Source organism: Zonotrichia leucophrys, chromosome 6 (assembly GCF_028769735.1).
Source record: "Zonotrichia leucophrys gambelii isolate GWCS_2022_RI chromosome 6, RI_Zleu_2.0, whole genome shotgun sequence".
NCBI lineage: Eukaryota > Metazoa > Chordata > Aves > Passeriformes > Passerellidae > Zonotrichia > Zonotrichia leucophrys.
In genome coordinates, this window is record NC_088176.1 from 19277087 (window position 1) to 19304287 (window position 27201).

At 39.9% G+C, this 27201-nt stretch overlaps 1 protein-coding gene across 5 annotated transcripts in view; it reads right to left on the reverse strand.

Annotated features, from left to right (window-relative positions):
- Nucleotides 1–27201, reverse strand: part of GBF1 (golgi brefeldin A resistant guanine nucleotide exchange factor 1) — a 97826-nt gene that overhangs the window by 26376 nt on the left and 44249 nt on the right. For 3 of the 5 annotated variants that reach the window (XM_064716552.1, XM_064716553.1, XM_064716554.1), the window contains exons 4-10: nt 15825–15956; nt 10674–10792; nt 9946–10054; nt 9524–9584; nt 7758–7812; nt 4867–4902; nt 1126–1261 (exon numbers count right to left, since the gene is read on the reverse strand). In XM_064716552.1, coding sequence (XP_064572622.1) covers nt 1126–1261; nt 4867–4902; nt 7758–7812; nt 9524–9584; nt 9946–10054; nt 10674–10792; nt 15825–15956 — 648 coding nt within the window. The remainder of the gene's footprint in view (nt 1–1125; nt 1262–4866; nt 4903–7757; nt 7813–9523; nt 9585–9945; nt 10055–10673; nt 10793–15824; nt 15957–27201) is intronic. The other 2 variants (XM_064716556.1, XM_064716557.1) reach the window with 1 other exon arrangement.

Consider the following 27201-nt stretch of genomic DNA (forward strand, 5'->3'; position numbering starts at 1 on the left):
ATACTACAAATAATCTCAGCAACACACTAATGTGAGAACATAGATAAACTAAGACATCTCTTTCTAGGTATTAATGAATTAAATAGATGAACATTGGAGGTACTAGCAGTTCTCCAAATTTAACACAATAGTTGGGGTCTAACTGGCTCAGCAAATTAGCTAACTTATATACTTAGATAAAGGGTGTAGAGCATTTACATAAGAAGGAATCTGCAAAGTCCAAAAGGTGTACTTTATTCTTTAATACAATGACACAACCCCTTTAAACACTTGCATCAAGAATTAATCATTCCTTCAGAATGAGAATTTTGACTTGATTTTAAAGCAGGACCAATATCTTTAATTCTTCCTAAACAAATGAAGTTGCATTACAATTCAAATGGATCTGAAATACGAGCAGTGAAGAATTTCTACCAAATTCTGTCTCTAAATATGAGACAGTGCTCCAAGAATCTAAGTGTTCCTTATGGAATCACAGAATCAATTAGGTTAGAAAAGACCTCTGAGATCATCGAGTCCAACCTATGACCCACCACCACCATGTCAGCTAAACCATGGCACTGAGTGCCACATCCAGTCTTTCCTTAAACACCTCTAGGTGACTGCATCACCTCCCTGGGCAATCCCTTTCAATGTTTAATCATCCCTTCTGTGAAGAAATTCTTCCTAATGTCCAAGCTAGGCCTCCCCTGGAGCAGCTTAGGACTATGCCCCCTTGTGCTGTCACTACTGCCCTTGGCTCTCCTCTTGTCAGTGTTCCTGTTCTCAGTCTCTTCTATCTGCTGCATCCTTCAACTCCTCTGCACCACATGGCTGTCCTTACCCTCAGCCACTTGTCCATGTCTCCATTCTCTTTTGTCCAAACTACCCCTACAAGGCATGCTGAAGGCACAGAAATGCTGTTCAGTTATGTGCAGGGCCATGCCTTTCTCATCAATATATATTCCATTTCCTGAAAACTTTCTCCTGGACCTGAAAAGCTATGATATGTCTTATTGCTACAGTAATTGAGAACTATTTTTAAAAGAATTAATGCAAAATAATACATTAGGAGAAATTAAAGATACATTCAAAAAAGCTCTAGCATAGATGCTGTCTGGTCTCTTGAAAAAAAATTCAACTTACCTGTAGTATTAGTAGCATTGCCTGCTGATGGCTCTGTCCCAGGAGAGACCTTAGTTACATGTCGAGGAGGCCTAGGTGATCTCTTCTGCTTTTTCCATTTTGATGATTCACTCATTCCTCCAGCTCTCATTTTCAACTGAAAACCAATAATCATTAGTATCAGTGCTGCAAAAACCATATAGCATAATGGATTACACAAGCCAACTCACAAAGGCTACCTCAAAAAATTTAAAGTCTGGCAGTAGCACTTAAATATATCACACAAATTAATCAGCACCTCAAAATCATGCAAACTACCCCTTGACTCCCCACATATTAGCCAACACTCCACACCTAAATCAAGGGACAATTAACTTAGTGACTCTGCTATAATATATACTTAACAGTTCAATTATCACAACACTCCCTACTCCCTATCAATACCTCCCAACTTTAAATTAGGAAAAAGAATTCTCTTAGACCTACACATTCCAAATCTCTCTGCTTTTACCAAAGCTCCTAGACTTCTAAAGGGCATTGATTAAAGTATCTAAGCAAGCATTAGTCAAGTCTGACATGAAGCTAAAATGTCACCATCTATATATCAAGCTGGAAATGCAGCATGAGCATGCTGCAGCTCTGTCACTGACCTCTTGCCTCGATTCACTCTTCATCTTTGTAGCAATGCCATGTTCACATTCCTCCGTGCTCACTATTAACAAGTATTTCTAACACTTCACTTGCTACTGGTGCATGTTACATTGCAAATGCTACCTCAGCAATTTAGAAACAAACCTCATTCTCCTTTCACCTGCCTTCTGTCATTACTTCTCTTCTAAACCTAACCTCAACTCTTGATATTTTTGTTGATCATGATTGTTCTTCTAGTTTGTACACAGAACTTTGATTGGGAAAAGAAGAATAAAACCAGGAGCAGGGCAGACTGTGGCACTTGCTGCACAGCACTGCTATTTCAGGAATGCAGAAATCCTCTAGAACTCCAGAAAAACAGTATGATATTTAGCCACATGGCCAATGGCCCTGGCCAGCATGAAAACCAGTTCCTTACGACATAAGTTCCTCCAAGTGCAGGATTGCATGTACTCTTGCATTTAGTAGCTGCAGGCAGCTTTTCTGATGCTGCCACCCCCTCAGTCTGAGTGCAAATTAAGTACTGAACAGGTATCTTGCATGTTGTGGAAACCATTCAGCAAGTTTCAGTACTAGGCCCTCTTCAGTATTCCTCTTTGCAAATTTATGACAATTAAATTTTATTTTGGGCTAAAATACTCATTATTTCTTATATCTCTAGCATCAGATTTAGCTTATGTAGAAGACAGCCATATTCATTAGTCTCTTCCTTTTTCTGCAACTTAACTCCATTCAGCTACTACTACTCTTAAAAGCCAATAAATCTTCTAGGTTCTACTACTGTTCTTCCTTCTCTTTCCATTTTCCAGGTAGAATTCTAACTCCCTGTATATGGCCTCAGCCTGTATTTCTTCCCATTTAAACAAAGCTTGTCAAAATGTTATATCCCACTGCAGTAAGCCATTTGTATAACTTTTCTTCACACAAGTTTTATTTGTTTGATGACTAATCCCCAGGTTTTAGCTATGCTACAGTTTCCTTGAGTGTGCTGGTTAACAGGTTCAGAATTACTTTGCTCCTTGTTATTTCTTTCAAAGATTGCAGCAACAATCTTCTAAATCACAGCTTCATAGGGCTATATAAAATATGTGTTATTTTTGATTCTTGCCAATTTCTAAAATCTGAGCCTTAAATACTACCAACAGCTGCAATTATCGAAGGCTTAAGCTACAAATTAGACAATACAGTTTTACCTACCAGCTATTATAGAAACAGCTGTATTTTTTTTATCATTTTTCAGTAACTTATACAGTAAGATCTGAAGACTAGTGGTTCATTGTACCAAACTACTTTCATTAGGAAGGAAATCTGGAAGCATTATATGTTAAATCAAAAAGTCCGTTTCACACAATTTCAAAACAGACATCACTTTAGCTACTAAGGCCAGTTATCGTTATTTGCCGGGTTAGAAGTTACTTGCAGCAGGATGCAGAACTGAATCAGCAAAACAGAGTTGAGATACTGATACAGGCTAAGCATGTACCACTCCTGAGAAACACCTAACAGTTTAAACATTCTATCAGACAATGCAACCTCACAACTTAATTACTGTTTCTAATCTCCCCTTTCATACAACACCAAATACCACCTCAATTCAACACTAGCCCTTTCAAAAAGCATTTTTCCTCAGACCCAAAATCTACCCTCTGTGATTGTCCTGTGTTCTGTTCTAACTTCCAAGGTTGCATCTCGAGGGCCATAAGATACAGGCCCATCTGTAATAATTTCAATGAACCTGTGCCATCCTTCAGAGACTGAGTCACAACAGCTTCACACGGATGGGAAACAGTGTAGTCAGGCAAGCAAGAAGACTTACTTGATTTTTAAAGATTCCAAAACATTTAATCAGACTATAAATCATTTAGACCATAATCTAAGTTTATTTGACCTTTTTAGGTGTGGGTTTTTTTTTTTTTTTTGTTATGGTGTTTTTTGGGATTTTGGTTGGTGCGGTTTTTTGTGGGTTCCATTTTTTTGTGGTTTTTGTTCTGGTTTTTTAGGTTGTTTTTTTTGGGGTTTTTGTTTTTTTTTTTTTTTTTTTTTTTTTTTTTTTTTTGCAGGGAATGGAGGGATGGGTGGGGTGAGATGAGATTACCCAGCAGGTCTTTTTCATCTCATACTATCCAATCTCCACATTCTACAAAAACAGGTATCCTTTTATTAGAATTACCTAGAAGGACTATATAGGACTATTCCCAATATAATTTTGCCCTCCCTCCTTTATATTTTGCTATCTCCTTTTGCTTCAATGCAGCAAATTATTGCACAGTTTTAAAACTTTGCAGAATGGAACAGAAAAGCTTAATAAAAACATTTCACCAGTGTCAGGAGGCTAAATGCTGTTTTAACAAACAAACACTGACTTTGGGAATTCTAAAACAATACATGTATCAAAGGACAGCAAGTAACATCATTCCTTCTGGATTTTCTTTGAATTAAAGGTAACAATCTCACATCTCTTTGCTTTTAATGTTAGTATAAAAAATGTAAAAACACTTGTACAGTTTGCCTTTAACTAAAGGAACTATTTCTAAATTTTGTTTTCACCTTCAATTTCAAGACATTTCCCAGTTTCTCTAGAAAGCTTCATGGTATGTTAACACACTGATATTTTGAACCTAACATTGCCTTTTTGATTAAACGCAGCAGTTAAATGGCATTTAATAGACCATTAACATATCCTGAATCTTACAAATTATCTAAAACTCTCATTCCCTCTTCCATGCTCAGTGATATTAGAGTTACATTAGTTTTCTAATCATCAACATCCTTGACACTACATTAAGCTTGTATTTTTTGACAGTAAAAACCATTTGGTGTTGGTATTTAAAAAAAACTCTTTAGAAATGAGAGAGGGAGCTCAGACGTACTGTTTGTTTATCTTGAAATTCTGTACAGATTCAATTACATTTTTCTGAGTTACCTTTGAATAAAGAAATGTCCACAAAATTATAGAAGAAAAAAAATACAAGACTCCAAATGCTTCCTTTGATAGATGAGGTTTTAGAAATAAAACCCTAACTAAGGTTCAGGAAGGTGAAGAAAAATGTAAGACTACAAGATTCTTTTTAAAGGGTCCACAAGATCTCATTTTTCTACAAGCCACCTTACCTGTACTCGTTTGTTTTTCCATAAGATACTGTAAGCCTCAAGAGAAAAGGGCAGGGGCCAATGATTAGTAATTAAAGTGATTACACTAAAACATGAGCTCATTCTAATGCAGCATGGAGCTGGTCAGCACACCAAGTAGCGTTCAAGACACAGAAGCATGCAGAGAGAACGCAGTCCACGGTCTGAGTCCTGGAGACACCAAGGCAATCCAGTCAGCTCATTTTCATACCTGCCTGTACTGCAACAGCTAATCAAGGTTATTTGGCGAATGCATTTATGCATCTTAGGCAACTATGAACAAAAGCCACCCCAAAAATCTGTGAAGATTCAGATTTATGTTCCTCCTCACTCCCACAGCAGAACCCTGTTTACCTAGAATGCTTTCTACTGCAAAGGGAAACATTTCTTAGCCTTTTTTTTTTCTGTGTAACTCTGCACAAATCTGCAAGTCTTGAGCCTCAAACTATCCTGTTCATATAACTATTTTTGTCTTAGACACAGGACTAGAGTGGCATCTCTAAATGTTCTGTTCAGCTCTGTCTGGACTAAGTAACATCAACAGAAGACAAAAATTAAAGCTACATTAAGTTTATGAACCAACATGGAAAACTGAGAACTGCCCTAAGTTAGTTTTTCAGGGTTACTATGATTGATCCAAACCAAATAATCTGCATGCCTACAGTATTTCTTTGGAAGTATTATCTAGGGGAATTAGCAGTGACTAACACATTTTGTAAATCTGTTTGGCCCCACTGATCCCCCATTAGCATATAATGTGCTGGGACACATATTTTCAGTAGCAACATGAACAAAAGATATTGAAAATACACAGCAATCTCCTTCAAAAAATCTTTAGAAAGCATTGAACTCTGTGGCCCTGTACCAAGTAACAAAGCTCAGAGATTTACCTTGACTAAAAAAATGTTACGGCATGCTGGGTCAAAAGACTCCTCAGGTATATGGAGGAGCTATGTCTATAATACAGATCAACAGGCAAGACACACAACACTTCAGAGACAAATCTACACTTTTTAAGTTTCCTTTTTTCAAGTTTTCACTGTGAAGTCTTACCCAGGCCCTCCCCTCCCTTCCCCCAGAGGATGCTGTGATGGTGTCTGAGGTGGCACTCACCAAGACAGTGAATGCTGCAGTAAAACAAAGGTCTCTGCCTCCCAAGCCTGCCCCATCTGCAGCCACAACACTGCAAAGCAACCACGGCATGCACTGTCTCCAAAAGCCATGCTGTGTCAAATGAGTGGAGGGAGATTTGCTGCACACAACGTAACTATTCTCTCAGGTGGTGTTTACAAGAGAAGGAAGAGGGGAGTAAGGTAAGAAGGGAGAAGGGAGAGAGCAACCTTCAGGTTCTTAAAGATCAATACCCTCTCTAACTGGTTCAGGGCTTTGGGCTGTTCCCAACTACTTAGCTCCAGTTTGTTGAGGAGACCTGAAGAAATCTGTGAAAGATAGGCAAATGCATGGTTTAAACAAAGCAAAATAAACCCAAAGAGAAGAATAACCTGGCAGAGTGCAAGGCTGCAGGGCACACTCCTGGCATGCACAGCAAAGAGACAGTACAGGGTAACTGCACAGAGCAGACACAAGACAGAGCATCACTTAACCGAGCTGAGAGCAGCCATCACTTGGGAAGGGCAGCCTTCCTCAATTCAGTCACCCTCCCTTCACACCTGTACACAGACCAACAAAGCCTGGCTCCTGCAGGACGTGAGCCTGATCTCTTTTAGCTTTCTGTGTACCAGCCTACCATCATCACAAATCCTGTGACTTCTCCACAGCAAGGGAAACAAGCACTCATTGGTTTACCATACAAGAAGTAAAGCCCTAAGTCTGACTAGGTTTCAGACTCCTACAACCAAGCATTCAGTCTCTCAAAACACTTCTATAATGGCTCTGAAATGTATGCTTACACTATGCTGTCCCTTTTCTCAACTTATTGAAATACAAACAGAGTGGAAGCTATAAGCTGAATATTCAGTGTTAAGTTGAAAGGTGGTTATTTCTTCTCTAGCACTTTTCCCCATCCTGTTGCTCTCAACAGCAGAATCAAACAACCTTTATTGACATTCTTCATATGAAATATAAAGAATATAGAAGTATATATGGAGTTCCTCAATAGGCCCTCTCCTCAATAAGAAATTACTACATTAATCATCATATAAGGTCACATAATGTTATTTGAAATACAGATTCCAGCTACTAAAAACTTCACTGTATTTATCAAGATGGTGGTGTTGAACAAATCCAGAACTTCTACCCTCAGAAAAATGTACATTTAGGAAAAGGGAGATAAAGAAAAGTCTACTGTGTTTTGACTGCTAATAGAGATGGCACTGATCACGTGAACTAAGGTGCTCACCACAGAATGCTGTCCCTTCTATAAGTCACCAGAGTTTTTTCTACAAAAGCCCATTTCATGTTTTCATGCTGTTTCACCAGCCTCAAAAAGTTTCCCTTCCACACAGGAGGAACTGGACAAAAATATATCCCAAGAGCTCAGTATTGGACCTGTAGCAAATGAAGAATGATCAAAAGAAGCTGGAGAGAGAGCAGAAGACAGCAGATAACCAGACAATGACACCATCAGGTCCCAGAACTTGCTGGGGTTTTCTAGCCCACAGCACTGATAGCTGTTCCCAGAAGCCAGACTGTCTCACTTGGGCAGCAGTATCATTAAAAAGACTTGTCACTGGGCTATCTGGACTTAATCCCATAGAATTAAAGAACCTATGTCCATTTATGTGGTTAAACATGCTCTTTCAGTGAACTGGGACTTGTGGAAACGAAGAAATACAAGTGTGAAAACAAACAAAATAGAAATGAGCGCAAGCCAAAGACAGGAGCAGAACAGTCAACACAGAGCTGGGTCTTACCTTCTTCATGTTCGTTCCCATGTAGCTTTTAGGCTCTTCTTTAAACTGAGGCAACCTGAAATACAAAGAGCAAGCCAAAATACATAAGCTTATATGGATTAACAAGAAGAGGAAAGAAGCAGGCTGGTCTTTCCAGTTATGCTGCAGATACTAACTCCCACAGGTTTACCACAGGTATATGAGCCTCTTTGTGAAGAAACCCAAATTAGGTTTTCTTCACAAAGAGAGACTACTAACTTCTTTTCCTGCCAAAATCTGCCAAGGGAAAGAACTCACACAAGTATAGATGAGAGGTGCTTTGCACACTATTACTGCTAATGGCTGTTTTTCTATATTGATTTTCCTGCCATGTAAAGACCATTTATTTTCCTTCAGTGTATGCTTTCAGCAGTGGACTATTTACATTTGTTCAACACAGGTTTCTGTGATGCTGCCAGAAACAGTGTCATACACACCAGGACTCTTGCAGTGTACATTTTATTTGTTACTAGTCATGGTAATTCTTCTCTTTGAATTTGTAGAAACCCCAGCAGTTATCCTGTGTTCAGCATCATATAAACACAACTGTGGTGCGCAGCAGATGTACATTAAGCTGAATCTTTGGAGATAAGCAGTTCTCATCTCAGAATGGGAAAGGCTGCTCTCACCTGTGCTACCAAACGACAGCACATACAGCTCTACAATTGCACACACCCTGCTCTCTCTTCTTTACTGTTTCTTTACTACAGTTCTGTCTTCACTTGATGAGGATGTAAAAGCCTTAGAGCACAGCTTTGCCTGTTTCATTTTTGGGAAAGCAAGACGGCCAAATCACCCCTGCAGTTGCTGCCTCTGCTTTGCATCTCTATCCCAATGCCCACAGGCACAGATGGTGATGGTGTCTCTGAGCCTTACCAAGAAGGACAGAGGAGACGATTACAGAGTAAGCAATGAAAAAGCACCAAGTAAAATTCACATATACATTTGGAGAAAAAGTATTTTGGTTTCTCCTCTTTGAGGAGACTGATTCTGCCTTTGCCCAACATTCATCTAGTGCATGATGCAGGACACACAGAGGAGCAGAAAACTGAGATCTCATTGGAACTGTGTGACAATGGGAAAAAAAATATGATGCAACTGTGTTTCATAAGCTGCCAGTTTCACCAAAATATTTTTCTACTAAAAGTATATATGTACCTGTAAAAGTTTCCTTTTTACAATACCCAGGGAAAGTCTATGATTACTTCACTATTTGGAGAAACAGTTTTTAAGTTAATTAACTTACTTGAGTTTTAAAGAAGTCATCTTAATTACCTGAAGGGTGCTGAAAAGGGCAGAATGTTTGTGCAAGACACACGATTTCAAGTGTTATAAATGTTCTTTGATGTGTGAGGTCAAAGCTCTCGGCTAGAAATCAGTGTGTGGGTATTCAACACTATTTCTATTCTCTCTGCTAAAGAGAGCTATATTTTTTTAGAGCACCTTTTTTCCAGTGAAGTTTGCATTCTCTGTCCTGAAACTGGTTCTCTATCCTAAAGCTCTTCATTACTTGGCTGTCCATCTCTCCTCAAAGGACACCCTAAACCAGGCAACCTTCCCTACCTCTGTCTCCCTGCAGTCTGACAGGGTCAGCCCTAGAGAAAAGTGCCAAATCCTTCATCCCCTTCCACCTCTAAATAATGACCATTTTGGATGATTTTTCTGAGGGCCCTTAAGTGGAAGTGTGGAATCTTTCTGTCCTTAGAGGGCCATCTCGGCAATGCTGAGGCAAACACAAGCAGGTTTACCTTGTGAAGAGCAGCTGCACCATGTCGACCAGAGTGTGCTCTGCAGATTTTCTCAATAACTCTGCGAAGACAAAAACAAATAACACAGGTGTCATTACTCAGTGTGATATTATCAAGAGGCTTCTTCAAGCAGACTCCCCTCCGAGTCTTGTTTACAGAGATTACGGCAAATTTATTAAAACCAGCTCCAACCCCGCGTTACTGCAAACGGTCACGGCATCACAAGGTGGCGCTACACAGCTGGGGAACAGAGCAGTCCAAACTCGTACAGCGAACACCCAGCAAATCTTCCATGAAGTTGTAGAAAGACACAATAATATAAAGCTCAGCAGCTTTCCATGGATGCATGCTCTACAACAGCACTAGTTAATGCTGAGGAAACCTGATGGGTTTCTTGGCGGCAGAAGGATGAGCAAACCTACCACTGAGCCTCATTTCGAAGCATATGCGGAAACAGGACTGCATGATCTCACACACCGACTCATTGGTGAGGTGGGCTCCCACTGGGGTGAGCAGCAATGTCCTCAACACCTGCGAAGAACAGCACCCACATGTACCACTCTGCAATGATACTTGCATGCATTCCCAAGAGGAGGCTGGTCTCCTCAAGAAAGACTGCCATGAGCAGGAAACCTAAGAAGGCTTTTCCTGGAGTAATTTCAAACTGAATACTGTGCTCAAGAAGCCAGTCAGGAGACAAGAATGATCTGACCCACTTCTAAAAGGGGTCTGATACACTGCATGCTACCCAATATTTAAATTCAGGAACTAGATATCTGTTCAGAAGTACACAGACCAAAGAGGTACACAGTCCATAGTTCTGACTTAACAAAAAACTTTTCTCAAAAATAAGTCTGAGACCTCCATATTCTTAATTAACTCCCCCAACACAGACCATGCAGAAGGCAGGATTACCAACAGTACCACATTATCAAGTTCATAATTTTAAAATAATTTAATTTAAGCTTTTAACTATTTTCATTTGGAAAGCTTTTACCACAGGTATATGAGCCATTTGTTTAAAAATAAAGTCTGTCACTAAGCTCCTGCAGAGTCAAAACATTGCTTCCTCCTCTTCATTTCTATGTAACAGGATATGTTCCACAACAGGCAGCAACCATTATGGTAATTACCATTTCTCTCATCTTACCTGTAGGATTTTCATCAAGACAACCTCATCGCTCGCATGATCTGTGCCCACAAATCGAGCATGGGTGACAGCATCTGCCATGTTCTCCATCCCCTCTGCTGTGCCCTCATGGCTGGGATCTGAGTAACAGAATAAGAGATGTGTCACAGAACAGCCATCTACAGTCTACCACCTCTGTGGGGAGACATCTACATGGAGATATTGTGTATTCAGCTTTCTCAATTTATGTGACTTGCACTGAGTTGACCTGACAAGAACATAACTCACCTCCCACTAATAGAAAGGCTTTATAACTGGGAGCTTTCAGAAAGATGTAACAAGAATCTACTTACATTTGCAAAAAATAATATAACTTAACAAAGAAAATAATCACAATTCCATTGTTACCGGTTCTCTATGTTTTACAAGTTAACTTCTAAGACTGTGTCTTGTTCCCTACAATACAGCACAATCAGCTATTAAATGCATTCAGATTCTCCTTGGGAATAAAGAAAAAAGAGCTCTTAAACATAGGGGACCTAAAATTTACTCTCATGAGAAGAAAATGCCAAACAGGTTCCACTAAATTGAGGAAGTAAAATTGTCTCTTGTTCAACATCCTTCTCAAGGAACGAGAGCTGGGAAGGAACAGACCAGCAGCTTTCCCCAGAGAAAACAGCAGACAGACACAATCACAGTTTAGATATCAGAGTTGCAGGCCTCCCACTCCCATCATTCATCAAGGCTCCTTCTCTCCATTTCAGTCTTTTGCAGCTACAAACAATGGTGCAGTTGAGAGAATGTTTAGGATGAGATTGTTGCCAGTAACTGTATCTCATGCTACATTACAGTGGCTTCAGAAAAGCTGTCTCTGGCTTTGATTTCATTCTCACTTAGACAATATGGCACTGGCAAGAATCTTGATACCCTTCTACCTAAACAGTCATTAGGAAAGAAAGGAGACAACCTAAACATTGCTTAATACCTCATTAATTGGCAATGGGGCCTCTTGAACTCCAGCAACAATGATGCTGACAGAGCAACCAAGCAAGACCTTGTAAGATTTGCAGAGAAGCTTTGCAGATTCCCTCTTTGACTGCAGTAACATTCACATCTAGGAAGGGCTATAAACCCTTGGTGTTAAAGAAAGCTGCCCTTATTGTGGTCCAGAGACAGCAGCCCTCTACCACACTCCTATCCCGAGTGGTTGCAGGGTAAGAAATTTCTCATAGTTGCATAAAACTGAAATGGCACCAGTGTACTTTAGAATCACATAAATCAGCATAGGAGCAGCACTTTGCCATTGCCATCTATTACACATACCTTTTAAGAACAGAGCTGGCTTACTTTTGACATTGTTCACACACACACAGAAATCTTGCACAGTTTAGAGCGAGTTCCTCTCCTGGTTTGCCAAACAAACTTCACTGAGCTTTTAAGAAGCCTGTTCTAAAATCAATCAGTCACTTTTCACTCAGTTTAGCAGCAGCACACAACAGGATACAAAACTGGAAGCATTAGGTAAGAAAGAGGTCTGGCTGTCAAAAGCAGTCCTCTGCATACCTCCAATAATGGCTTATAACCCAATGAGAAGCTATTACTCTTCTACCAGAGGCAATAAAATCAGTCACAGGTTGGTCAGTCACGCAGTCTTATTCACGGAGGTAATAGCATAGATCACCAAAGGTGATGTAGGCTCATTCTGAATTGTCTTAATTAAATTAGGCAAAGACAGTGGTGTTACAATGCCAGCACCTACGTGAGCATTACTGTTAACCAACCTCAACAGCCACAGTGGAAAGCAGCCCAGTGGGAATCAAGACGAAAAAGCAACTTGCTGCAGAAAAGTCTCCCACAGGCAGCACACAGAGATTCACTTCATTGTCACCTTTTCCAGGAGATGTGAGTTACTCTGGTCTTAGAGATCTATTTAATCATAGTTATGGATAAACAGTCTGTGTGAAAAGGAAATGCAAGCAAGTTGTGCACTTGCTTCTTTAACAGATCTGTGAGTACTGCTTCGCTGTTCTAGCCCCTACCTTCAACACCTCTCTCCCAACACACATCACGCCTGACTACCTCAGTTCTGGCTCCCTGGAACAGCACTACAAATTCAGGTCAATTTATAAAGCCTCTTGAGTTCAATTAAAAGCACAGATACTTCTACTTTGCAGAAACAAGATACAGACAAAAATCTTTGTTCCCTTGTGAGAAAACAGTACAGAAAGATGTATCGATGCCTGCTCAGAATCACTAACAAGAAGTTTGAGTGAGCACAATAACAGTTTGAAAATTGCCATCTACAATGCAAAGATCTAGACACCCCATCTAGATACACACATTTCATACCAGGTGCAGTCTTACAACAGGTGGGCAAGAGAACAAAGAGAAATCAGAAAATCCAGGCTCTGAACCAGAGGGAATTCAGGAAAGCCAGAAGCCTGCTCAGTAACACCTTTAATGGAACTAAAATAAATCACCAAGGAGACAGAAAAAGTGGAGGGGAGAACAAGCCTTAAACTACTTAAACAGCAAATCCTCTCACTGGAAGCTGAGCAACAGCTACTTTCTTACAGATATGTAGTTTCCAGGAACATCAGGGAAAACTAACTTTAGAAATGGAGTCAAAAGCTGCTGTGGACAATAAAAAGAGCACATACTTTTTCTGAGGGAACTACAGAAAAACCTAATTCTGAAATTTAGCCACTAGTCTTCCTATAGCTAAGGTTTAAGCTCATCCAGCAGGCTGACAGCTCACTAGCTACTGCAAAACTGCTGAGCAAGGAAATAACTAATCTGAGGGATACAAATCAATAGGAGTTCAGTATTACCATACAGTTTTCTAGTACTTTAAAAGTTATTGTGTAATTTATCAACTAAAACTCTTGTAGAAGAAGTACTTAGAGCAGAAGATAATCACTGTAATGCTAACTATTCCTGCTAAAACATACACATGGTGAATATTGAGCAATTTTATCTAACTGAGCTGTGATTGCACACTATATCATTAGTGAATTTGCCATTCCAACTACCAGAGATCAGAAATCTTAAACTCTACTCAGGAATTATTCTTTTCTAACTGGTTTTAAAATGTACCCCTGAGAAATACTGGCCTAAAAAGGAGACAGGTAACCACCTGACACGTGAAAGAATAAAAAAGCAATAAAGACTGCACAAAGATTAGCAATGAAATACTTTGAAAATGGGAAGAGAAAGCCATTTTAAACAAAGATATTTATCAGAGGAGTTTGGCCCTTTCAGTGCACCCTGGTTTTCAACCCAGTGTGAACAGCAAAAACCAGCCACTCAGAGAACAGACACAGCTAATGTCACTTTTTTAAAAAGTGCTGGCTTCACCTGTCATTATGCAGCCCCAAAACACACTATATTATCTGCCACACTGCAATTTGCCTACCATGGTTATGCCACCTTTCTTCACTCTTGCTCTGTATAGTTTGAGATAGATTTGTACATCAAGAACAGTTTTAAGCATTTCCTATGTTTAGGCAAGCAGTCTTTAGACTACTTTTAGTCTCATATTACAAAAAGAAATTATAATACCAAAAAGCTTTCATTTAACAACACAACCTAGCCAGATGTTCAGCCAGCACCACTAATCCCAGCCTAACTGGTATCTGGAGCAGCACAAAGGACAAGGCTGCTCTGAATGTCACCTGAAGCAACAACGAAGGTCTTGAATTACAGGTTCTGCCCCAGAAAAAAAGCCAGGCAGAGAGTCTTCCACTGCCTACTACAAAGACACACAATCACCAACAGCTACAGGGATGCACTCTTGTTGGAGTGACCCAATTAATATTCTAAACAACAGGTAGCTAGAGAAAGGCTATAAATTCTAAACTCCATTTTTTCCTGTTTCTGCCTCAAATCAAGGATTTGTAGCCAGTTGCCTGCGCAGACATTGCCTGGACATGTGATATAGATCATAAAAGCCCAGAAGAAGAGTCCATCCCTAACTGTAATGCTGAAAGTCATATATTTTGCATTATTGTTTAATTCTTCAGGGGGACATGTTTTACAGGCTTATTCTTTAAAATTTTTTTATTGTCCTAAAAACGTCTGTCATTATTGCATCATTCTAGTTTTATTATTGTACTTAATTCTATCAAACACTACCCACTAACCGAAGTCTTCATACACTAGATTTTCATCCAACACCTCAATCTTTTTTCCTGCAAGTCTCTATTTTTGCTCATTTTAGTTTTGTGTCTTTCCTGCAAAAGTGATTTTCATGGACATAAAGCCCCTTTCTTTCCCTAACTGCCTTCAGGCTATCTCTAAAGAACTAAATATTTAAAACAACCAAAAATTCAAAGCGTTCCCTTACAATGTAAAGGAGAAAAAGAACTGAGAGATCTGAACTCAGGGGGAAGGAAGACTAATAAAATTATTTTCCTTAAGTGAGACTATATATAAACAAACATGGATAACAGGTTTTGCAATTCACAGAGGTATGACCACAAAGTACTAGCAGAACTTACAGAGAAAAATCGAGTACCACTAACAACAGGGTGACACATTGATGGCAGACAGAAAGCCAGCTAGTGAGATACAAGCCAGCTGAGCCACGGGAACTGACCACATGCACATTATTAGTCTTTCACAGCTACAAAGAAAAATGTGCAAATTTGAAAGTTTGATCAGCAGCAAAATACAGTCTCTACAATGACAATTGAGGAAAGTGAAGAGTATTGGCACATCACTGGACAAGGTCTGGGACCGGGCAAAAAAAATCATCCTCACTCTAGAGTAGAAATATTAGTCCACAAAACTAAATAAATCCTACTGTGTTTCTACATGTTACAACATTGTAATCTAAGGTGGCATTCTTCCCTCCCTAGCCCTTTTGCTTGGAGGGCATTAAAAAGCAGCTGGTGACCAGCACAGTCGTGCAGCAGGCCCTAAGCACACACAGCAGTCAGGGCAGAGCAGAGGCTTTGGCTCTGTCTCCAGACACAGCTGTAGGACCATGAAAGATCAGCCAGTAAGATATTAAGAAACTGCAGATGCTGATTTCCCCAGTGTTAATGACAATTTTCTTATTTCCCTAATCTCCATATTAAGACTGCAAGCATGTATCCTGGCCAAAGACACAGCTCACAGAGATGCATTTGGCTGGCATTTTGGTAAATCCCACCAAGTCACATAACATACCTATTAGTGCATATGAGAGGAATTTATTCACAGAGGTGAGGGCCAATCCAGTTATGGGGCCTGTAGTGTCTTCAGAACGGATTACTTCCAGAAAAGGCCGAAGAAAGACATTCGGTTCAATTTCAGATAGCTCTGTAAAATAAAAATAATTTTTAAAAGACAATTAGACTTGATTTATTAGGATTCATTTTCTCTTTAAGAATACACATTTTTCATCTCAGAGGGAAAGAAGCCTGCTCTAGGTTAGTTTCAGAAGGCTGGTGGGAAGGTCAGGGTTGCTTTTACATGTACACACACACAAACACACACATAGGTATATGTGTATATTTTAAATGCAATGCTTTGTAAAGTTCATTTTCTTGCAATCTTCAAAACAGCTTTCTGGAGCCTTCTAAAATCTGATTGTAGGAACACTCTGTAAATGCCACAGAGGCCACTGCTGCCTAAATTTATGCTTTAACTCATTGGCAGATGGAGCTTCATTTCCCTATTACCCTTGGAACTGTGTGAACCCTTGAACTCTATAGACCCTGTCCCACCTTCTGCCACCCCTGTAACATCCTACTACAGATAAAACTCCACACTAATCACATGCAAAGTACAAATGTACAACCAGGTTCACTGGACCTCTTGCAGCTCCTTGCCTGAATACAAACTGCATTTCTACAACACTAAATGTTTGCTTGGCAAAGACAGGAAAACCTCACAAGATACCCGAACTTAAAAACTCTTCTGTCTTGCTCTCAAAATAACTGTATAAGCCTCTCAACCAAACAATTGAAAAGGGCACTCCTCTCCTTGCTGTTTTGGCCAGCAAGGACCCATTCTAAAGCTGCAGTACAAGAAGGCACTGAGCTATTGAGCTGGAGAAAAAACAACTAACAAGCTTCCTGAACTTTCCAAGATGATCAAGAGATGCTTTGGGAATGGAAAAGAAATACAGAAGAAAATAACCAGAACTAGGGAAATTGACCAAGAAAAACAAACAAAAAACCAAACCAAAACAAAAATCAAGCCCAACCAAATAAAGCAGAAGGAATCAAGATAAGAGGAGCCCTGAGGGGGATTTAGGAGAAAAAGCATTAAAAACAGGTGAAGGTAACCACAAGATGGCTAGTACACAGGCACAGAGGAATGTATTAAAAGTAACTTGAATAATTTTGAGACCAGAAATATTTAAGTACAACACTTGGCTCAACTTGCTGAAACATACTTTTTATTCCTAATAAAAGATACAGGTCTAATGGCTAATCGTGTCACAGGATCACTGGCATTTATACCCTTAATAAAATAATCAAATATTGAACTTTTCTGTCATATGAGCTTCTTTGAGACAGGGAGAATAAAAGACTGCAATTCCTGAATCCTTTGACAAGCTGCTGCTTTTCTCTCTACCAGTTTTCTAGCAAGAGACATTTCTCAGTGTTTTAACTAGAAAATACAGGATGGTTCTCTACTTAAGTAAGCAGTTTCAGCTCTGGGGGGAAAAAACAACCAAACAAAAAACCCATCTGAAAACCCACCAAATCTGCAAGCATGACTTCAGCCTAAGGGTATTACAAGAGGAAACACTGAATAACTATCCACAAAGAGAAAAAAATTTCACAAGGGACTCCTTAAAGCAGCCTTCCTTTGAAATCTACTCAAAGCCAGGAAAAAATTATATTAAAACATTACTTAGACTTAAATGAAGAGCCTGGTCTGCTTTGGGGAACCAACTGGAAAGCACTTCCCATTCTTTTCACACAGGTCCTTTCAACAAAATTTCAGAGAAGCAAGTGGAGACCAGCATCAGCACAACACTCAGTAATGCTCAGCTAGCTTAAAGCAGCGCACGGAAGTGGAGAAGACAGGAAAGAGTATCTTAAGTAATGTATCAAAAACCCAACTCTTCAGGCTGGCAATTTTAATGAGGACACAATTCCTTTGAGACCACAGTGCTTTCCTTCATTCTTCCCATGGATTATTTGCACTTAGACACACATGTCTATAATGATATTTAATCAACTAATTCATGTTTAAGCACCTAACTCCCATTTCAGCAATCCCATCCAGCCATTCTGGCACTTCAGCAAACAAACTGCATCAGACCTCTGGCGTCCATTTTCTCCTGAAGTGCAGGAGCAGGTCCCTCTCGGACAAGTTTTCTTATTGTTAGCACACTGTTGGCACATTCCTGATCTAAAACGCTCACATAAGCTGCTTTCTCTGGCAGTTCAACTCTTCACTCCTGAATGACTCTTATCAGGATCGGCTATGCGTTCCGAATCAGAGTAAATGAACAAGAAAAAATTGTTTATGACAAGTTATTTCAACATCATTTGTCCCGAGGACAGGCAACTGCAAACCAAACCACATGACCTGGACTCCTCTTATGCAGCAGCTGTTGGCCTTTGACGCCCAGCCTTCAGAAAGGCTGTCTGAGCTCGATCCCACGCACTCTCCAGCGAGGCGAGCCCAGACACAGCAATGCTCTGAGCATGCAGCACTGTGTTCCCTGCTTGCAAACTGAGCTGCACAATGAACAGACATTCTCTTTTCTTAAGGCGAGAGAAAGACAAAGGTAACACTGTAACAGAGCAGAAATCCAGCTTTCCCGACTCTTGCCTTGGGGCTCAATCAGTTCACGCCACAGAAAACTGAAGTATCAGCAAGTGCTTCCTGGGTCATCCTCAAAACCACTTTCTGCAAACACTGCCATTCTGGCCTACCTGACATGCACTTTATTCTCAGTTCATCCAACTAACACCAAAAACATTTTGTCTTTTCACTCAAAGGATGAGAAGCCCCTGCAATCTGGACCAGCAAGTCAGATTGAATATGTCCCAAGAAAAAAAGGACAAAAAGGTACTTGCCTTTTAAAACCATCCTCAAGCATGGAGTGGTCACACTTTCTGGATTTTCATAAACATTTTAACTGCTGAAATAAGTACTGGTTTAATTTCAGCTAGGTCAAAATGCAGGATTGCAGAGAAATGAGAAGTTATTTTGAGTTAGTCCTGTGATTATCAGCTGTTTAATTTAAAAGTTAACAAATCTAGCAAACAGAATTATAGTAACTTGTTCCTCTAAAAATCTTCAGAGCTTGAATTTGCTTCACATATAGTCCCTAGGTAACAGGCACAGAACAGTATATGCATACTGGTTCTAGGTGCCCTGGCCAAACTGCAACCACAGCAGCTCTACAGCTGATAAACAGAGGAGCACGTTTTTCACCACTCCAAAAACAAATTCTCCAGACTGACTGGAACACATGCCACTCTGCACCTGAGCTAAAAGACACCCTGACTTCCAGCTAGCAAATTTACTCCAACTCTGACATTTAACCCCAGACAATAACAGCCAATTAATGTTGGATGACAAGTGCAAAAACGCTACGTTACAAATGAACCACACTCATTTGTTCCTGAGTGTATGTTCTGCTCCACACAGCCCTGGTACAGGCAGTGTTTCAAGTGAAAAGAATCCTCTGCCACCTCTCCCCCACAAGGGGGTCTTAGTTGCTCTCATTTTGTTTTTCTTGCAATACCTAGACCAGCCCTTGCAACATAGTGCAGTTGGTAGCACATTTGTACATATTTTCTGATCTGAAAGGAGAACAGATTGCCACCTATACAGTCTGTATAATGCAGCTAGTGTTATGAGAGAAAGCTTTAGTTTTCCTTCCTGAAAATAATGCCAATGTCCACTAAACTTCATAAACAAGAGGTCATCAAAAGACACCAAATATTCTCTCCAGGTTCCCCACAGTATCATTGTCTTATCCTAATCTAAGCTCTTAATAGATAAAGAAAACAGGATTCTGCCAGCTAAGGAGCCAGAAGCTTACATCCTAGTTTCTAAACACATAAATACTGTGGGGATTGTGCAACACAGTATACATACCCTAGGGAAGTGTGGAAGCAAGCTTTGTGCATCTCTGAAATCAATACTTCATTATAATAAATGGTAACAAAAGCTTTGCAAACAATAAACAAAAACACAGTCTGAAAATCAAGGATATTCCAGCCAATGAAAGAGAAGTATGAATTAACTACAATCCTTTTCTAAGGATGTCTGTAAAATATACTCTTCAAAGCTAATGCCCTGTGAATTAAAGTGGTCATTCAGGGGCCCCAACCCACCAAACCAAGAGAGAAACAGTGCCATTCACAGCCACACATGAATGCAAAGCTGGAATTACAAATGCAGTTTGACAAGGGGAACCCAGAGATGTCAAGCCTGTTCTGTTTGCCTAATTTCATTACAATGGCACAAATGCTTTCATTTGTCACACTCCAGCTTCGTGTGTTTATCTCCCTTTCATTAAACATGACTTTAACAAATGATTGTTCCACAGTGCCAAGATCTCAAGCACCCCTCAGAACTGAGATTTTTATTTTGGGGAAGCATGACATAATGCATACTGAGCATTTGACTCTTCACATCCTTTAGTTAGGGCAACATAAACTCAACTAAAATACTGTCTTTGATGGAATTACTTATTATATTTCCCTACCAGTGAAGCAAAAGCACTGACAATGCCACCAGTGTGTGCCATTAGTTATAAGGAGTTTCATCTGATGCTGTGCTTCAAATTCAGCTGCTCTGACTGATCATTAAAATTTCCTAGGCATTTTTTCATAAGCAGGAACTTGCTAAAGTATCTTCAGCCAAAACTTCACTGTAAACTCCAGCTGTGTCTCCACTGTTCCCAAAGTGCTTTTCACCCAGCTGTAGTATTCTGTTCTAGAGCGGTATTACAAGCACAAGCTACTCATTTCAATCACAAGGAAAGCAAATGCCATCATTAGAAGTATGGAACTACACAGGAGGCAAAGTCCCACGGTTTCTATTTGGATGGACTTAAAAGTACAGACATGAATACTTGCTTCACCTTGAATTTCTAACACCAGTCATGAAGACTGCTGAGTGTCTGGATATGACGTTATTTCAAAGGCTGAAGTTGTTTAATTCTGTTTTTATTCCTTAGCACTGAGGAGATAGCAGAGACAAACATCTTGACAAACTTTTTTTCTGAGCTACAGTTGACACATACTGGTCAGAGGTTGCAATCAAAAGACTGCTTCAAAATAAGAACAGCTCTTAAAAGTGAGCTGAGGGGTAATTTAGCACAGTAAGGTTGAAGGTCATCAGGAGCAGACCTTGCTTCAAATCCTAGACTATTTCCTCCCATCCCATGATCTGAACAACTCTAAGAAGACACGACTAATTCTGATGAAAGGCAAAAAATCAAGTAACTATATAGCAAAAGCTTCCCATCTCCGCTCTCTTGTGAGTGTATCTTTTGCCAGTGTGAAGAGTAATAAGGGTAATTTCATGAAAACCTTTCTCCTACTTCATACTAGAGGATAAGCATTAGAGCACCACTTGATTTTACCAGCACATTTCACAGTAAGATTATTTACATATGCTAGAAACAAGCAAATTCAGAACTGCTTGAATACTTTTTTATCTCCCTTACAGGAAGACTGATTGCTCTGAGGGAAAGGAGATAGGGTAACACAGCTGATCTAAGCCTCTGATAGGTTTTGGAATATACCACTGGTTTTGTGGCTTTTACAAACAGACAAAAGCTCTAAACTGTTAATGATAATTGGAATGGCATTAATTCTACTCCAGAAAACTGAACTCCCCAATGACTCTACAAAAACTGACTTGAGATTTTACCCATTCTTGAAGCATTTTTCTCCCATGGGTGGAAGTTACTTAGCCTGAAGCTTAGTAAGCTAAACTGCTTAAAAGTTTCACAGGTAACTGAAACTTAACATTCACTTAAAAACTCCAGCAAAACAAAACTATCCCATTAAAAAAGGCAAATAAAATGAAGGCAAGCTTCACTTTTTGTCTGTTCAGAACCAGATGAAGCTGTTTCAAAAGATTCTTGCAGAAAATCACCATGCCTATGACAACAGCCAGTTTTTGTGACAGACCTGCACCAGGTCTGAAGTTCAGAACCCACAGGCACTCCTCCAAGCCAATGACACTCAACTCTAAATGAAATTACTAAACCAAAATAAACCAAATCAAAAAGCAGCCATCCCATGACAAATTCATCTGCCCTTGACCAAATGCTGATAGTTATTGATCTTGCTGCATTGTGAATTAGAGCCAGGTTTCCCAAGGTTCCCTCCTAATACGGGGAAGAGAGCGTGGCCAGTCTAACAAGACAGACCAGGCTAAATGAAACCTGTGGGGAATTGCACACTGCCAAGTCCAAAGGATGGACTTAGCTGCTCATCTTACTGACAGTACAAGTTTGATGTATGTCAAGTTTAAGCACTCTTTCTCCTCTCTAAAAGAAATTGGTACATGTTGAAGAAAGAGCAATTAGATTGTGACACTCTACAGAACCCAATTCAGTCACTGGACTTGCTTCACTCTGATATTTTACACATCTTGCACAGTACCAGGCCCAAGCTAAGTAGGCAATTTAAAAGCCCAGGAGAAATTAAAACTCCTTCTCTGGTACTTTAAAGCACAGTAATTCTCCACAGCTTTGTGTGCCTACCACGCTATGAATAGAGCTCTCATTGCAAATTCACCGTGTTGTGAAAAGGAAAACTTCACTATTTCTGGGAGGCTGGAGAAAAAGATTACAGTTTTATCATCAATTAGCTGTCTGGATGTTACTCCATTCTGTTTACCCTTTCCTCAAGGGAGGCCAATGAGTGCCAAGGGGAAAAATTAAAAGGAAATTGAAGAACAACAAATCCCAAACAAGCCAAGACATTTCTTGTGTTGCCAGAGAATCAAAAATGCATCAGTGAGACAGACAAAATCCAAAGAATGAAATGAAGAAAAGCCTGATGACCCAAGAGGAAAGAATCTTTTAATGACAAAAATCTCTCTCAAAGGTTCAATGTATCTTGCTGTTATGATTTACACAAATTCTTCTATTCGACCTGAACTAATCTAGGAAACATTTGTGCTTTGCCAAAACTCCCAGGTGCTACTGGCAAAATACAATGGCCCACAGCTCAAGAGCCCACACACCAGGTTGACCACAGAACAAAATGGGAGACTTGAGGAAAGCAGGATGCAAAACATCACAGGGATATCAGTTTTCAACCTAGAGGAGTGGATCAGAAGCAAAAGGAAGAAGAGCCCAGTATGCTGGCAGTCAACACAACCACTACCTTAAGACATACAAACAACATAAAAAAAACCAACATTAAGCAACCTTCCAAACCCCCCCGCCCCCACCCCAGCAATAACTGAAGCAATCAGTAATCCTTGCACACACACGTGTGCCAAAATTTTGATGCTACATGCATTAAACAGCAGCTTGATTCCTATAATAATGACAACAAGTGAGCATTATGTTCCTCCAAATGGACTAGGGAAAGAAATTAATTTCTGCATACTGCAATGTGCTAGAGCAAACCACTGATACAAGGTCCTGATGACACATGAAAAGAAACAAAATCCTGAGTTTTAACACTTTTGACTTTTTTTTTTGTTAGTTTTTGCATTTGAAGGATCTGTGAATGGTATTCAACTTCAGCGATCACCAAGCAGGATGTATCTTAAGACAGGCATCATGGAAACAATGTTATGTCAATCCCCAACTCCATTAAATACATTTTTTTCCATGCTCTGGAATCATTTATCTGCTGTGAAACAATAAAATGTCTGTGAAGAATCAAAATGGCCTAAAATCCATGTAAAGAAACAGAATACAGGTTACAGTCTCTAAGAAAGCGTCAAACTGATCTATTTTAGTCTACTACTAATGTTTTTGATCTAGCACATGCCCATGACACAAGAAACCACTTCTGAGTGGCTCAGAAGTTCAGCTGAGTGATCCCGCTAAAGGCCATCACTGACTCCATGCTGCCCTGATGTAAAAGCGACAGCGCAGCGCAAACTCCAGCCCCTTCAGACAAACAGGGCTGCTGGCCCAAGCCAGCCCCAGCTCCCCACTGCCTCTCCTCTTGCCCTAGGCACAACACAGCCTGGCTCTCCAGCTGGAATACACAACACACACTGAACAGGTCACCACACACAACCCTGCTTTAACCACTCACCCTTGCATTTCTGCTGCCATGACCTCTGGGATGGAGCCATTATACTCCAATAGCACTTATTCCCAAAACTCAGTAAAAAGCCAAAGACAGAAGAATTTCCTTTTGATTTTCAACCCTAGACCTAGACCTACAGAATTTACTCTGACAGGATGTAAGCACATTTACAAATAAACTGACCATCAAGGGGCAGCAAGGCCCTTGATCACAGACAGGCAAATCAGCCTCCCCAGCCTCTCCCACTCATCTCCCCTTCATGCCCTTGGGCAAGGCACTTCATCTCTGCTTCAACTCCTCATATAAAAAGGGAACATATTTGGCCTTAAGTGCTGTGCCATAGGATTACCTGGAAATATTGTCAAAAAAAACCAGCAACACCAATCCAATAAAAGCTCCTCACTCTAGCCTCCCAAAATCAAAAGTTAACTAAGACTCTTAGTTGAAACAGCTATTTTCCAACTTATTATTTAAGTTAGGGAAATATGATATGCACTGTATAACACAAGTTGAAGTCAAAATTATATTTACAGTTTATCACACAGAAGAACAGCAGCTGAGCTTATGAAATATCAAGGAGATTCACAGTGACAAACTGGACAAAAAACTCTGCAGCGTTTAGCCACTCACTTTTGGGTGTCATTGTTAAAGAACTTGATTTTTAAAAAAGCTACCTAATTTTCAGAAGAGCTAAGGAATGAGAGGAAGAAAATATATATCTTTTTCAAAAGAGCAGCAGTTCTCACGGCCTTGTCAGAATGAAATCACTTGACACACACCAGCATTTTCAGCTTTGAGAGCACTGTTCAAAACCAAAAAGTGACTCTAGGTAACAGTAGGAGTTTAAGGGCCCTTCCAAAAATTTGGGATGAAATCCCAAAGCCCTGGGAGAGCAAGGCAAGCACCTGTTTTCCTGAACAGTCGATTTTTTTATGCTGCATACTTTACACAGAAGCTGCATTATTCTGGAGAAGCTGCATTCCAGCCAAAAGTGCACAGTTAATGTTTTTTGCAGCCCCCAGCTTCCAGTGATGGATGACCATTTTATAATGAAATACTTTATGCTCAATCAACTTACAAATAACGGATGTTTTATCACACTGAATTAAAAAGAATGTTTTTAACAAAAAAAAAAAAAAAGAAACAAAAAAGAAACAAAAAAGAAAGAAAGCAGCAGGAGTGGATCAGTCATAAGCAGAGGGAAAAGTTATTCCTCTTAAGGGTGGGTAAAACCATCCAGATAATGGTTCACTTTAACTTTTTCATGGCTCTCCAATAACATGTGGAAATGATGCACAAGGTAGTATTTTACCCTGGAAACACCTACACATAAGCTCTGCTTCAGATCATTGAGACATCAGACTTTTCGGCTTCTACAAAAATTTGATTGCAAAATGTCTCAATTAGGTTTCCAAAAACCTAAGGCTAATAAATAAGCACTGTTTAAAGATAAACCTTTTACAATACTCTAATCTCTCATGCTCAGTCAGCATTACCAAATTCATTTCTTGTGGGAACACAGGGCTTTCCCCTCCTGCACTCCCACCTGTCAATGCTCAGCAATAACCACAGAAGTCAATGAATGCCCTGTACTCAAAAGACTACAGCAATTTCTAAATCAAGTTTTGGAATCAAACATCCAAACTCAACTGATAATCATGAGTCAGTGTGATACTGTTATACCACAACTGTTACTGTTTTTACACACTATAAGTCAAGAAACCCCAGACCTGCAGGGCCATATGTGAATCAACACAAGTTCTTTAAAATGCCAGCAGCAGAAGCATTCCTTGTCCCTTTTCTCCCAAATAGCACATGAAAAAGTCTCTAAGCTAGTCCAAACATGCCAAATCACATGAGAACGGAAAGACAACCTTATACTATTAAGAAAAAAAAAATCTCTTCTAATAGGAATAAACTAATGCAAGAGTGCAAAATAATATGAGCTGCAGTGACAGAAGCTACATGGGGAACACCAATTAGGTACTGGAAAGATTTTTTCTAAAGAAGGGTGGTCAAACAACCACAACAGTTTACTCAGAGAAGGTGTAGAAGCTCTATCCCTGCAAACAGTGAGAATTCAGCAGGCTTTAACCCTGCACACAATCTCACAAGTTGGTCCTGCATTCAGCAGGGTATCAGAGCAGATGAATTCCAGAGGTCTCTTCCTACTTAAACTATTTAAATTCTGACTTGTGCTTACCAGGAACAAAAAGTCCCCTCTGTAATTGTACATGTAGGCTCCCTAATATCCACTGAGTGAAAAGAGTTTCCCTCCCCAGATCTTCTATTGGTTAGCAGCAGCAATCAATAAATACCAAGCAGAAGCTCACTCCAGAACTATGCCTAGAAAACATTCTTGATTTTCTAAATCAGTTTTTCAAGCAGAAGCTGCAAACTCAGGCCTGTAACTGAACTGGAAAAAGCAAACCAAACCAAAACTCAAACAGAAAACCACCAAAACCACCAAACCAAACCCTCCATAGTTTACCAAATTTGGAAACTTTAAGAAAACTAGCAGAAATAGAGCATGTTCTTCCTGTGATCTCTTAAAAAACCATCACATCTGCTGCAGATATTAATAAAAAACCAAAAAAAAACAGCACCTTGGCCCAGAGTCATAACTTCAGATGTAAAACAAGTATCATTGCAACAACCTGAAGCTCCACTAAACTCAGATTTAATTTATGGCATTTTCACATACAATTTGAAGAAATGCAAATATTAATCAGTCAGAGATTTTAATCATAAAATCAATTCTCCTCCCTTTCCCATTCCTCAGCTGAAGGCTGGCACTCCATGAACCAGACTAAAGGGAGAATAGTTCCAGCACCTGCTTCAGCTTTTAAGTTTCCAATTTAAACTGCTGTGATCTGGCAGCAGGCAGTCTGGAGATGTCATTTTGCTGCTCTGTGAACAACTGAATCTCAGCACAAAAAGAATCCAAATAGAGAAATGAGTGAAGAGAGCAGCAGCGGACAAAGGAGGCCACAAGATAACTTATTCTGGCCAGGGAGAAAGAGCAGCTGAATGCAGCGTGTTGCAAACACCGCGTCCTCTCCGTGCTCCCCTGCCGGCCTCCTACGGGCACCGCGGGCACTGCTGGGCAGGCAGCGCCTCCGCACTTGGGACCCCGCTCCTTCCAACACTGGTGTCAAATATGACTCAGCACTGATGTACGATTTGGGATCACTTCACTACTAGACATTACAGACTATGGCTGTTTACCACAGTTACATTTTAAAATTTACTGTAAATTTAAATTTACTGCGGTTGTTTGCCACAAGTAACATTTATAAATTTCTAGATTTAAAATCTAGAAATATATATATATATATTCCTGCTGAAAGAAA